The sequence below is a fragment of the Entelurus aequoreus genome, linkage group LG17 (genome assembly GCF_033978785.1).
Source record: "Entelurus aequoreus isolate RoL-2023_Sb linkage group LG17, RoL_Eaeq_v1.1, whole genome shotgun sequence".
Classification (NCBI taxonomy): Eukaryota; Metazoa; Chordata; class Actinopteri; order Syngnathiformes; family Syngnathidae; genus Entelurus; species Entelurus aequoreus.
Genome location: NC_084747.1, coordinates 4,586,922 through 4,602,412, shown reverse-complemented (window position 1 = coordinate 4,602,412; position 15,491 = coordinate 4,586,922). Strand labels below are relative to the sequence as shown.

General features: G+C 40.8%; 2 protein-coding genes across 2 annotated transcripts in view; one reads left to right on the top strand and one right to left on the bottom strand.

Moving 5' to 3' along the window:
- LOC133632174 (zinc finger protein 37-like) overlaps positions 1-15,491 on the bottom strand; it is a 162,801-nt gene that overhangs the window by 107,462 nt on the left and 39,848 nt on the right. The window lies entirely within an intron of this gene.
- LOC133631845 (piggyBac transposable element-derived protein 2-like) lies at positions 2,543-12,721 on the top strand. Its single transcript, XM_062024011.1, has 3 exons — positions 2,543-2,855; positions 5,441-5,853; positions 10,870-12,721. Exons 1-3 carry the CDS (start codon positions 2,549-2,551, stop codon positions 12,631-12,633), a joined length of 2,484 nt encoding a protein of 827 aa, XP_061879995.1. The 5' UTR covers positions 2,543-2,548; the 3' UTR covers positions 12,634-12,721.

Here is a 15,491-nt window from a genome sequence, read left to right as displayed (position 1 = left end):
TTGCTGCAGCAGCAGAGAGTTTATTCTGTCTTGACACTTTGTATTGATATTTTGTATTACATTCTTAAAATAATAAAATAATGTTTACAGTGATTGTTTTATATGTATTTTTTATGTATGTTGCTTTGGATAAAAGCATCTGCCAAATACTTAAACATAAACATATAAACACCTGAAAGTCTTTATATCTTTATATACCCGCCCCCCTACACAATCTGGACTGTGGTCGTAACTTTTACCCCTGTTGGCTTTTACAATCTTTATCTTCATCATTTATTTCAGCTTTATGTTATTCAAGTATGACATTTTTAAATTTAACTAATTGTTTGCTAGCGGCTACGATTTCAGTACTATGGAAGATCTTTGCTCCTTCTCAACTCTGTTGTAATATTCTTTCCACAAAACACAACCAATAGTACGTTAATGTTAAATCTTACTCGTGAAAAGTAATCCCCCGATTCCTATTTTCAACAGTCCGCTCATTTGAGCAGGAAAACGCTGAACACCATCTTTGTTTTCTACCTGTCAACTGTCAGTTTAGGCTGCTCGCCGGCTCCTCATCACCACTTCAAGATGGCGGCCGAATTTCTCGCGTCACAGCAGCCAATGCTGCGTCTGCTTATAAGATGTCTATGGCAGTGATTGCGTTGCTGACTGCCGTCTTTCTTCTTCTTTTTCTGTTTGGTTTAATGGCGGGTTGCAGGCATACCGCCATCTACTGTATCGGAGTGTGTAACAACAGTGGCCTTATATGGCCGAAGCCTCCTTTAAAAAAATAGTTGGGTGTTGTTTCATTCAAAAGAAACTACAAGCGCAAGAAAATAGATGGATGGATTATATATTCTTCCAAATTGCTCATCACGATCGGCAAAAATATCCAACACAGTAATTTTAATTCTGTGTAATTTTTGTTCTTTTTCAGCAACCACTTCAATGTCATTATCTGCATATCTCAAGTTGCTCACATTTTCAATACAGCAATTCTAAAGGTTTGTTCGATATAAACACAATGGTACCTCAATTTAAGAGTGTTTTGAGGTAAGAGCTGTTTCTGGACTAATAGTTATTCATCAAGATGCAAGTAAAAATTGTAGTTACGAGTATGATTAGTTGACGTAGCAAATGTCTTAGTGAACCCCGTAAGATCCTACTTTAAGATTATCTTCCCTACATCAGTTTATAGCAGGGGTGTCCAAACTTTGTGGATATATATATATATATATATATATATATATATATATATATATATATATATATATATATATATATATATATATACACACGAGGCTATTTCATCCCTACAAGCCTGTTTCGCAGATTTCCCTGCCGTTTAGGGGATTTTCACCCCCTCTTCAGGGGATTTTCTCCCCACTGAAGAGCAGGGAAACCTGCGAAACAGGCTTGTAGGGATGAAATAGCCTCTGTGTTATATATATATATATATATATATATATATATATATATATATATATATATATATATATATATATATATATATATATATATATATATATATATATATATATAAAGCCTTTTCATGTATATGAGTACATATTATTATAATAATATACTACTCAGTGTCTGCCCGAGATTGGTAGGTTGTGAGTCATACCGGCCGAGTCATACCAAAGACTATAAAAATGGGACCCATTACCACCCTGCTTGGCACTCAGCATTAAGGGTTGGAATTGGGGGGTTAAATCACCAAAAATGATTCTCGGGCGTGGCCACCCGCTGCTGCTCACTGCTCCCCTCACCTCCCAGGGGGTGATCAAGGGTGATGGGTCAAATGCAGAGAATAATTTTGTGTGTGTGACAATCATTGGTGCTTTAACTTTAACTTTAATATTGGATATATAATTAATAAGTATTCAAATCGGTTATTAAGAGTATGTGAAAGTTCAACTCCTGCCTTGTTTACTTCTGTGACAACCTCCTTAAAGTTTTTTAATCAATCAGAAATATCAAGCAGCTAAAATGCGCCAAACGTGGATAAGTGTGGAAAGAGGTTTTTTTTGCATTGTTCAAATTGTAATGGATTTAAATGGTTGTCATTTTTTATTTATGTTAATTGGACGTTTTTTTTAAAATGTTATATCTACAAAGTTCAATGAGCAGGTTGTATTATGTGTGACCATGTTTGTCGAAACCTCACAAATATCATTTATATATAAAATAAAAAGTTTGGGTCCTAAAATCGAACCTTGTGGAATTCCACATTCAATATTCATACATTCTGACCTATGATCATCCATCTCAACATATTGCTGTCGTTGTTGTAAATAGCTGGTTAACCGGTCCAGTGCAACTCCTCTAACTCCATGCATATCATTTAGAAATGAGAATTTGATTATCTATAGTGTCAAATGCCTTCTTTTAATCAATAAACACTCCTATTGTGTATTTATTTTGATCAATTGCAGTTGTAATATCTTCAATAATGTTCATGATGGCCAAGCTCGTAGACCTATTTGATCGAAATCCATACTGATTTCCATTTATGTAATGGTCCATGTTACCGAAAATGCCGCCAGGTGGCAGCCTTGTGATGTCACGAACGATTGAGCTGCGGCGAAACTACCACCGAAGAAGAAAAAGGCGGAAGTTAGCAACGTTTCAAGACGACGCGAGACAAAGGCGAAGAAAGTGTAATCGAGTTAAAAAAAAAACATTCAAAATGTTAAAAGAGTTGGTGAAGGAGCGACTAATGGCGGCAGCTGACGAAATATCCGCACTGTTTGAAAAAACGATAGCGTCTTACGAAGAGGAACTTTCTCGAACGAGAGAAGAGAAGGAGCGACATCGACAACAACTGGAAGCTGTTTATAAGAGTCGATATGTGTTTCACACTGAAGGTAACTTTTTGTCATAGTTGCAGTGGAAGGAAACAAAACTGTCAACATTGTACAATGAAGACGAAATGTTGATGCGCCGTTGGCGCACAGTGCACGTTTCAATTAGCACAATTACGCAGGTTTTCCTCGCTTTAATCACGCAGTTCAAAATCCATCCATCCATCCATCTTCTTCCGCTTATCCGAGGTTGGGTCGCGGGGGCAGCAGCCTAAGCAGGGAAGCCCAGACTTCCCTCTCCCCAGACGCTTCGTCCAGCTCCTCCCGGGGGATCCCGAGGCGTTCCCAGGCCAGCCGGGAGACATAATCTACCCAACGTGTCCTGGGTCTTCCCAGTGGCTTCTTACCGGTCGGACGTGCCCGAAACACCTCCTTAGGGAGGCGTTCGGGTGGCATCCTGACCAGATGCCCGAACCACCTCATCTGGCTCCTAAATTAAATATTAGTAACACAAAGAGAAACACGTGATCCGAACCAGGGGTGCAGAAGGGATTTTTGAACTCCAGGGACTGAGCTTTCAGCAAATTATTTCAACTCCATGCATTAATCAAAATACAAAACCCCAAACCAGAGAAGTTGGCACGTTGTGTAATTCGTAAATACAAACAGAATACAATGATTTGCAAATCATTTTCAACTTATATTTAATTGAATAGACTGCAAAGACAACATATTTAATGCTCGAACTGAGAAACTTACCTTTTTTTTGTAAATAATCATTAACTTAGAATTTAATGGTAGCAACTCAGTGCGAAAAAGTTGTCACAGGGGCATTTTTACCAATGTGTTACATGGCCTTTCCTTTTAACAACACTCAGTAAACATTTGGGAACTGAGGAGACACATTTTTGAAGCTTTTCAGGTGGAATTATTTCCCATTCTTGCTTGATGTACAGCTTAAAGGCCTACTGAAATTATTGATTTTTTATTTAAACGGGGATAGCAGATCCATTCTATGTGTCATACTTGATCATTTCGCGATATTGCCATATTTTTGCTGAAAGGATTTAGTAGAGAACATCGACGATAAAGTTCGCAACTTTTGGTCTCTGATAAAAAAAGCCTTGCCTGTACCGGAAGTAGCGTGACGTCGCAGGTTGAAAGGCTCCTCACATTTCCCCATTGTTTACACCAGCAGCGAGAGCGATTCGGACAGAGAAAGCGACGATTACCCCATGAATTTGAGCGAGGATGAAAGATTCGTGGATGAGGAACGTTAGAGTGAAGGACTAGAGTGCAGTGCAGGACGTATCTTTTTCCGCTCTGACCGTAACTTAGGTACAAGGGTTCATTGGATTCCACACTTTCTCCTTTTTCTATTGTGGATCACGGATTTGTATTTTAAACCACCTCGGATACTATATCCTCTTGAAAATGAGAGTCGAGAACGCGAAATGGACATTAACAGTGACTTTTATCTCCACGACAATACATCGGCGAAGCACTTTAGCTACGGAGCTAACGTGATAGCATCGGGCTTAACTGCAGATAGAAACAAAAGAAATAAACCCCTGACTGGAAGGATGGACAGAAAATCAACAATAATATTAAACCATGGACATGTAACTACACGGTTAATGCTTTCCAGCCTGGCGAAGCTTAACAATGCTGTTGCTAACGACACCATTGAAGCTAACTTAGCTACGGGACCTCACAGAGCTATGCTAAAAACATTAGCTATCCACCTACGCCAGCCAGCCCTCATCTGCTCATCAACACCCGTGCTCACCTGCGTTCCAGCGATCGACGGAAGGACGAAGGACTTCACCCGATCATCCGTGCGGTCGGCGGCTAGCGTCGGATAGCGCGTCTGCTATTCAACTCAAAGTCCTCCTGGTTGTGTTGCTGCAGCCAGCCGCTAATACACCGATCCCACCTACAGCTTTCTTCTTTGCAGTCTTCATTGTTCATTAAACAAATTGCAAAAGATTCACCAACACAGATGTCCAGAATACTGTGGAATTTTGCGATGAAAACAGAGCTTTTTTGTATTGGATTCAATGGTGTCCGAATACTTCCGTTTAACTATTGACGTCACGTGCATACGTCATCATACATAGACGTTTTCAACCGGAAGTTTCGCGGGAAATTTAAAATTGCACTTTATAAGTTAACCCGGCCGTATTGGCATGTGTTGCAATGTTAAGATTTCATCATTGATATATAAACTATCAGACTGCGTGGTCGGTAGTAGTGGCTTTCAGTAGGCCTTTAAGCTGTACATTAAGCACGAATGGGAAAGAATTCCACCTAAAAATCTTTAAAAATTGGTCTCCTCGGGTTCCCAAACGTTTACTGAGTGTTGTTAAAAGGAAAGACCATGTAACACAGTGGTAAAAATTCCCCTGTGCCAACTTTTTGGTGCCATTAAATTCTAAGTTAATGATTATTTGAAAAAAAAATTTTAGTTTCTCAGTTCAAACATTAAATATCTTGTCTTTGCTGTCTATTCAATTGAATATAAGTTGAAAAGGTTTCGCAAATCATTGTATTCTGTTTTTATTCACCATTGACACACCGTGCCAACTTCACTGCTTTTGAGTTTTGTAGATCAAGCTCTGAGTGTTTGTGTTACTTGTGTCCTGCAGATGTCCAACAGCTGATTGGTTGCACAGAAGTACACCCTCCTCAGCCAAAGGAGGGGAGCTCAACTTTGGACCAGGAGGATCCTCAGCCCCGTCAAATAAAAGAAGAAGAAGAGGAACTCTGGACCACTCAGGAAGGAGAATTTCTTCTCGGGCAGGAGGAGGCCAATCTTACCAAGCTGCAACTGACTGGTGTCTCTGTGAAGACTGAATACTCTGAAGACAAACCACCTGAGTTCTCACAGTTTCATCACAGTCCAAGTGTTGAGAACCGAGGGGCGGAGCCTCCAAGCAGCAGCTCACCACCACACATAACAACAGAAGCCGATGGAGACCACTGTGGAGGACCACAAGCAGACAACCTCTTCGCTCCACTATCAGATAGTGACGACACATCATATCTGCACATAAATGAGGTATCACACATGAGAACACTCACAGGAGCGCAATTTAATTATTATGGGTGCTGTGGGCCACTAAAAGTGAGCAAATCTCGGTTTTTGTTTGTAATCCGCTCCAAAACTAAGTAAATTTTTCCCAATAAGAAATTAATCTGTTCCATACACCTAAGATGTTAACACAACACCTTTAATGGAGTATATCAGGGGTCACCAACCTTTTTGAAAGCAAGAGCTACTTCTTGGGTACTGATTAATGCGAAGGGCTACCAGTTTGATACACACTTAAATAAATTGCCAGAAATAGCCAATTTGCTCAATTTACCTTTAACTCTGTTATTATTAATAATTAATGATATTTACACTTAATTGAACGGTTTAAAAGAGGAGAAAACACGAAAAAAATGACAATTAAATTTTGAAACATAGTTTATCTTCAATTTCAACTCTATAAAATTCAAGATTCAACCGAAAAAAAGAAGAGAAAAACTAGCTAATTCGAATTTTTTTCAAAAAATTAAAAAAATAATTTATGGAACATCATTAGTAATTTTTCCTGATTAAGATTAATTTTAGAATTTTGATGACATGTTTTAAATAGGTTAAAATCCAATCTGCACTTTGTTAGAATATATAAAAAATTGGACCAAGCTATATTTCTAACAAAGACAAATCCTTATTTATTCTAGATTTTCCAGAACAAAATTTTTAAAAGAAATTAAAAAGACATTGAAATAAGATGATTCTACAAATTTTCTAGATTTGCCAGAATATTTTTTTTGAATTTTAATCATAATAAGTTTGAAGAAATATTTCACAAATATTCTTCATCGAAAAAACAGAAGCTAAAATGAAGAATTAAATCAAAATGTATTTATTATTCTTTACAATAAAAAAATAAATTTACTTGAACATTTATTTAAATTGTCAGGAAAGAAGAGGAAGGAATTTAAAAGGTAAAAAAGGTATATGTGTTTAAAAATCCTAAAATCATTAAGGTTGTATTTTTTCTCTAAAATTGTCTTTCTGAAAGTTATAAGAAGCAAGGTAAAAAAATGTATGCATTTATTTAAACAAGTGAAGACCAAGTCTTTAAATATTTTCTTGGATTTTCAAATTCTATTTGAGTTTTGTCTCTCTTAGAATTAAAAATGTCGAGCAAAGCGAGACCAGCTTGCTAGTAAATAAATACAATTTAAAAAAAATAGAGGCAGCTCACTGGTAAGTGCTGCTATTTGAGCTATTTTTAGAACAGGCCAGCGGACTACTCATCTGGTCCTTACGGGCTACCTGGTGCCCGCGGGCACCGCGTTGGTGACCCCTGGAGTATATTTACAGGCAGAAACCAATGCCAAATGAAATGTACAATACAACATTTAACATCACTTTTGCCTTGTGTGGTGTTTGGGTTTGTGGGACCCGTTTTAATTTTTTTATTAAAAGAAAAATGATACAATTAATTAATTTTTCAAACTGAGACTCACTGACTTTGGCTCATTTTCTGTGAAGAACATATATCAGAATACATATTTAATGACCACACACCATACACCCCACCTACACATTTCTATTACATATAAGATGTCCGGGTCCACTGGAAATTGATGTTCTGTGTACCACACACACACACACACACACACACACACACACACACACACACACACACACACACACACACACACACACACACACACACACGCACGCACGCACGCACACGCAGCAGGCCTAGACAGGAGGAGGACAGAGTGTAGGTACACAGAATTTCAGAGGGTCAAATGTGTGAGAAAATGAGAGCAGACAGTGTTGACAAACAATGTTGTAACCTTGTGCAGAAACACAAAACAGATGTTTATTGGGATAAGGTAAACATCTGTTCAGTATTTTAACATAAAAGTGTTTGATTGTGAGGCATTAAAAGCCACAAAATGCAACGGGTCCATCAGACCCACAAACGCTGGCTGAGTAACAACAATACGAACAGTGCACGGAAAATGTTTGTGCCAGTTTCTGCATCCCACAGGGATTCTTCTTTTGTGTTTCTGCACCTGCGGTTTCCACACAAGGTTGCAACATTGTTTGTCAACACTGTCTGCTCTCATTTTCTCGCACATTTGACCCTCTGATGTTCTGTGTACCTACACTCTGTCCTCCTCCTGGAGGGATAAGGTAAACATCTGTTCAGTATTTTAACATAAAAGTGTTTGATTGTGAGGCATTAAAAGCCACAAAATGCAACGGGTCCATCAGACCCACAAACGCTGGCTGAGTAACAACAATATGAACATCACACAAGGGTTAAAGACTTGTTTTTGGCAAAGACACGATGATTGGGGAGGATGAGGCCATACAGACTCCACCTTCGTACTTTGCCACACATTTTTCCCTAAATTAATTTGTTCGGATCTGTAAGCAAAACAAATAACTGGTTTGTTGTGTGGCCATTTGGCTGCATGAGGCAAACTTTCGGTAAAACCTTATAAGCAAGGGTGTAACGGTACGTGTATATGTATTGAACCGTTTCAGTACGGGGGGGTTCGGTTTGGAACGGAGGTGCACTGAACAAGTTTCCACACGGACATATTAAGTAGCGTATCGCACGTTGTGTAAACAATGCACACCACACGGCATGCTAGCAACGACCGGGCTACTACAACATGCAAAAGCCAGAGCTGGAAGACCCTCCTGCCTCGTTAAGATCTCCCGTTTGGGAACATTTCGGCTTCGCGGTACATCGCTTAAACAAAGAGAAAGACGAGCGTCGTGCAAACACCGCATTCAAGCAGCCTCTCCTCGGCGAGTCAGGCAGGGCTAAAGCAATAACAAATGCCGTTGGTGTTTTTATAGCAGCAGATTTAAGACCATTTTGCATTAAAAACTAGATTTTGAGCCACTTCTATGGTGGAAGAACAATGAGCCCATATGTCCTCTTACTGCCAAGTTAGCCAGGCACTACCTCGCCATACCCGCTACCTCCATGCCCAGTGAAATGGTATTTTCCACAGCTGTAGACATTGTAACTGCAAGCAGGTCTGCTCTTTCTGCAGACAATGTGGATGAACTGATTTTTCTGGCAAAAAACATGAAAATTGAGTGAAAGTCACCAGGGTTAAAGGCTGGGGGGGGGGGGAAGAAAAGTTAATCTGAGGCTGAGTTGACCTTAAAGGCCTACTGAAATGATTTTTTTAAATTTAAACGGGAATAGCAGATCCATTCTATGTGTCATACTTGATCATTTCGCGATATCGCCATATTTTTGCTGAAAGGATTTAGTAGAGAAAATCGACGATAAAGGTCGCAACTTTTGCTCGCTGATAAAAAAAAGCCTTGCCTTTAGCGGAAGTAGCGTGACGTCACAGGAGCTAGTATTCCTCACAATTCCCCGTTGTTTACAATGGAGCGAGAGAGATTCGGACCGAGAAAGTGATGATTACCCCATTAATTTGAGCGAGGATGAAAGATTCGTAGATGAGGAACGTTACAGTGAATGACTTGAGAGGCAGTGATGGACATATCTTTTTTCGCTCTGACCGTAACTTAGGTACAAGCTGGCTCATTGGATTCCACACACTCTCCTTTTTCTATTGTGGATCACAGATTTGTATTTTAAACCACCTCGGATACTATATCCTCTTGAAAATGAGAGTCGAGAACGCGAAATGGACATTTAAAGTGACTTTTATCTCCACGACAATACATCGGTGACACACTTAGCTACTGAGCTAACGTGATAGCATCGTTCTCAAATGAAGATAGAAACAAAATAAATAAACCCCTGACTGGAAGGATAGACAGAAGATCAACAATACTATTAAACCATGTACATGTAACTACACGGTTAAAAATTCTCAGCCTGGTAAGGCTTAACAATGCTGTTGCTAACGACGCTAAGGCTAATTTAGCAACTTAGCAACCGGACCTCACAGAACTATGATAAAAACATTAGCGCTCCACCTACGCCAGCCAGCCCTCATCTTCCCATCAACAGCCGTGCTCACCTGCGTTCCAGCGATCGACGGCGCGACAAAGGACTTCATCCGTGGGTTTGGCGGCAAGCATCGGCTAGGCGTCTGCTAAGTAAGTAGTCCTTGTTGTGTTGCTGTAAGTATTGTACTTAGCCGCTAATACACCGATCGATCCCACCTACAACGTTCTTCTTTGCAGCCTCCATTGTTCATTAAACAAATTGCAAAAGATTCACCAACACAGATGTCCAGAATACTGTGGAATTTTGTCGAAGAAAACAAGAGGTTTTTGTATCGGGTCGATGGGGTACAACCACTTCCGTGGATTTTGTGACGTCACGCGCATAAATCATATCCAAAGGAGTTTTTCAACCGGAAGTGTGGCGGGAATTTTAAAATTGCACTTTATAAGTTAACCCGGCCGTATTGGCATGTGTTGCAATGTTAACATTTCATCATTGATATATAAACTATCAGACTGCGTGGTCGCTAGTAGTGGCTTTCAGTAGGCCTTTAAACTGTTTAATGTTGCACTTTTTGTATGTAGAAGAAAAGTTTTGTCATTTGATTTAATTTGAGCAACAACTTGAATCAGTTTAATGTTGCACTTTATATGTAGAACGGTTTTGTTAAGAAACCAATTCTGAGCCTTATCTTATTTAGTTTTTATTTGATGTATGTTGACTGCATTAACCCTGGCAATGGACCCTGTGTGTATATGTATGTTATTGTTATGCTTAGCATTCATGACTGCCTGCTGTTGCACTGATCAGCCTAGTGGTGGCTCACATCCATCACACACAGAGCTATTTTAAAGCAATGTTAAAAGGATAAAGCCATTGTTTGCAAATTTTGGTAAATAAATAACCATAAAATGTATATTTTGTTGTTTTCTTACTTTACCGAAAATGAACCGAACCGTGACCTCTAAACAAAGGTACGTACCGAACCGAAATTTGTGTGTACCGTTACACCCTTAGTTCCAGTGCTATCTTTGTTGGTAAATTCTGATTTAACATTGAGGAAAAAAATATTTGATATAATTTGTTTTGTGTTTGTGTGTTTTTTTTAGATGGCAAATAAATACCACATTGAGGATGCTTTGAAAAGGATTATGGATGGAAGTTCGAGTGACATGGAGCAGCTCGGGGAAGAGGATGATGAGATGGATGAATGGACCCCTCCTGCGAGGATGGAGGAAAGCACAGACACTAGTGATGATGATGAGGAGGACCCGGAAGTCCCAGACGAGGACACAACGGAACACAATGATATAACACAAACGCAAGCGACACGGCGGAAAATGAAAAGAAAAGAGTATCAGTGGAAAAGAAAACGGTTTGAACCTCCAGCGGTTGACTTTGTGGAGTATGTCGAGGAAGGCTCCGAAGACAGACTCGACTGGACGCCATACTCGTATTTCAAAGACTTTGTGACCGAGGAAATGCTGCTGGAAATTGCCGAAGAAACAAACTTGTACAGCCTGCAAGAAGACGGAAAGTCGGTGAACACAAACGCCAAAGAAATTGAGCAAGTTGTGGGTATGTACATGCACATGGGGTTGGTACAGATGCCCAACGTGCGAGCCTACTGGGAGATGGAGACCAGGTACCCGGCGGTTTGTGATGTCATGTCGCGTGATCGATTCCTGTGTTTGCTGCCGCGGATTCACTTTCAGAACAACCTCAGGGTATCGGAGGAGGCGAAAAAAGACAAACTGTGGAAACTCAGTCCGTGGTTGGAGAAATTACGGCAACGTTTTCTTTGCATACCTCCGGAAGAATGTCATGCTGTAGACAAAATCATGGTGCCTTTTAAAAGAAAATTAAATCTGCGGCGCTGCGTCCCGGGAAAAGATCCCAAGTCGGAGTTCACGATGTGGGGTCGTGTCGGACTCAGCGGCTTTCTTTACGACTTTGACGTGTGCCAAGGGGAAGAAAATCCAGACCAGGAGAAATCTGACGTTGACGCTGCTGGAGACGTTGTACTGAAAATGACCTCAACCCTGCCAGCGAATAAAAATCACAAAGTTTTTGCTGACAAATATTTTACATCGGTTCAATTAGTGGAGCACTTGAAACAAAGAGGAATCTACTTCATAGGCACCGTGCGAATGAGCAGGGTGAAGAACTGCCTACTGGTTCATGAGAAGGAATTAAAGGCCAAGGGAAAAGGGTCTCTAGATTTCAGCGTGAACCAGGAAGACCACATAATTGTGAGATGGTACGACAACAAATCTGTCGACCTGCTCTCCTCTTTTGTCGGCGTTGAACCACTGGGCCACGTGAAGCGCTGGGATCGGAAAGCCCACACCCATATCCTGGTTCCCAGACCAGCCATCGTCGACGCTTACGGCAAATTCATGGCGGGCGTTGACCTTCTTGACATGTTGTCTGCACTTTACAGGTACAGATTCAGATCTCAGAGGTGGTATTTAGACATCTGGTGGCACACCGTTACGGTGGCGGTGATCAACGCATGGATCCGCTACAGAAAAGACGTGGAGAGAATGAGGCCCGAGCAAAAACCGCTGCCTCTTCAGAGGTTCCAGGCTTCTGTTGGCACGTCTCTCACAAGTGCAGGGAAGGTCACAAAGTTTGCCAGACCGCTATCCTCTCCAGATGCCACGCCGACCCCTTCCCGGAAAAGGAAAACGACCGGCGTGCCGCCCGACGTGAGGAAGGACGCCCTTGACCATTTCCCAACGTGGCAAACCAGACAGCGATGCAAGTACTGCACCGGTCACTTTTCCCATGTGTACTGTGAGAAATGCAAAGTGCATCTTTGCCTGAACAATCACAGAAACTGTTTTCAGGCCTTCCATCATGCAAACTGAAAATGTCGTGACACCAAATTACTTTTCTCTACCAGTTCCATTAGAATAGGACTTTTCAATGCTGCAAGTTATTAAAAATGTTCTTTTTTTATGCTTGGAATTATTGTATTATTTAGTTTTTTGTTATGAAAATAATCATTTTTGAGGGCGAGTATAGAGAAGTTCGGATTTTTCAACGTGTCCCACACTGCATTAGCCGTTGGCAATAATAGAAGACCCATTGTTTCATAGCATTCATCCGAGAGCAGAGCAGCTTTATTTGTCCATTCTTAACATGTACAAGACACATAAGAACTGAAATTACATTTTTGGCACAATCCCGCTAAGAGCAGACATACGTTACAGGGAGACAAGACGGGACCGCCAACGGATCAGCCACTTAGGGCGCTCCTTAAAAAGTGGGAAAAAGGTGACATTGGGGAAGGGGGGAAGAGTAAAAAAAATATCAGTCTGAGGCTGGACCCTCAGGAATGGTCCAGACTGAGTCCGAGGAAATATCAAAAATCCAGTGATAATAATAACGCAGAAGACGTGTGCGATTGTCAACTGCTACAATCGAGGTGGGAGAGAAATGACTAGCTTTAACACATTCCTAAGCGTATTTCTGGAAACACGGACGCGGCTGAAAAGAAAAGTTAATGGCGAAGGCATGCATGGATTGCTGCAATCAACCGAGATGTGACGTGCTACGACGACTTCGGGTTTGTTCTGATCATTTGATTTCAGGTAATAAGAACATTTTATAGGTAGAAATGAATCTATATAAATGACAGCCCCACGTTGCAGTTACTTGTTGTGCTCGGTCGAATTGAATGATTGATTGAGACTTGTATTAGTAGATTGCACAGTACAGTACATATTCCGTACAATTGACCACTAAATGGTAACACCCGGATAAGTTTTTCAACTTGTTTAAGTCGGGGTCCACGTTAATCAATTCATGGTACAAATATATACTATCAGCATAATACAGTCCTCACACGAGTTAATCATCAGAGTATATACATTGAATTATTTGTATTGTTTACAAACCGGGGGGTGGGATGTTGAGGGGGGGGGGGGGGGGGGGGGGGGTCATCAACAATTATATCATCTGAGAAATGGACATTGTAACAGTGTAGGTCTGACTTGGTAGGATATGTACAGCGAGCAGTGAACATAGTGAGCTCAGAAAGCATAATAACAAGTATATACATTTGATTATTTACATTTGATTAATTGCAATCAGGGGAGGTGGGATGTGGTGGGGGGAGGGTGTTAGTCTAGGGTTGTAGCTGCCTAGAGGTGTTCTTTTAGTGCGGTTTTGAAGGAGGGTAGAGATGCGCCGCTCGCTAAACCTGCATTGCTTGGCTTCGTCTGTCCACAGTGGATTACTTGGTGTACGACAAACACTTTATCTTCATGGCTATTGTATCAATTAGTTTTCTGTGGCTTTCTATGGGTCCGGTGCCACTTCCTGTTTTCGCAACTTGTGATTGGATACTCACTTGGTACTCCCAAGTGAGTATCCAATCACAGTCTCGTTAAGATCAGGCTACCTAGACTGTCAATAACTTGTGATCTAATTGGCTACAGCAACTGTCTATCAATTGTATCAATCAATGTTTATTTATATAGCCCTAAATCACAAGTGTCTCAAAGGGCTGCACAAGCCACAACGACATCCTTGGTTCAGAGCCCACATAAGGGCAAGGAAAAACTCACAACCCAGTGGGATGTCAATGTGAATGACTATGAGAAACCTTGGAGAGGACCGCAGATGTGGGTGAACCCCGCCCTTTAGGAGAGACCAAATGCAATGGACGTCGAGTGGGTCTAGCATAATATTGTGAAAGTCCTGTTCATAGTGGATCTAACATAATAGTGAGAGTCCAGTCCATAGTGGATCTAACATAATAGTGTGAAAGTCCTGTTCATAGTGGATCTAACATAATAGTGAGAGTCCAGTCCATAGTGGATCTAACATAATAGTGAGAGTCCAGTCCATAGTGGATCTAGCATAATAGTGTGAGAGTCCAGTCCATAGTGGATCTAACATAATAGTGAGAGTGCAGTCCATAGTGGGTCTAACATAATAGTGAGAGTCCAGTCCATAGTGGATCTAGCATAATAGTGTGAGAGTCCAGTCCATAGTGGATCTAACATAATAGTGAGAGTCCAGTCCATAGTGGATCTAACATAATAGTGAGAGTCCAGTCCATAGTGGATCTAACATAATAGTGAGAGTTCAGTCCATAGTGGATCCAACATAATAGTGAGAGTCCAGTCCATAGTGGATCTAACATAATAGTGAGAGTTCAGTCCATAGTGGATCCAACATAATAGTGAGAGTCCAGTCCATAGTGGATCTAACATAATAGTGAGAGTCCATTCCATAGTGGCACCCCGGGTCCCGACTCTGGACAGCCAGCACTTCATCCATGGCCACCGGACCTGTGCCCCCCCCCCCCCCCTTCCACAAGGGAGAGGGGGGCAGAGCAGAAAATAAGATAAACGGCAGATCAACTGGTCTAAAAAGGGGGTCTATTTAAAGGCTAGAGTATACAAATGAGTTTTAAGATGGGACTTAAATGCTTCTACTGAGGTAGCATCTCTAACTGTTACCGGGAGGGCATTCCATAGTACTGGAGCCTGAATAGAATTGAATATATATAAATTATATATTAAAATATAATTAAATAAACATCCAAGACTGGGGATTGCATTTTTTTTTTCCAGGGATTGTAAATAAGTTGCTTAGTCTTATGTTGACTACCATACCATAACAAATGTATTTATAAAGCCCTTTAAAAAACAGGCACAGTTGAAGAACAAAGGGCTGTACGCCACAAAGAAATACAGGCAGAGGACAGACTAAA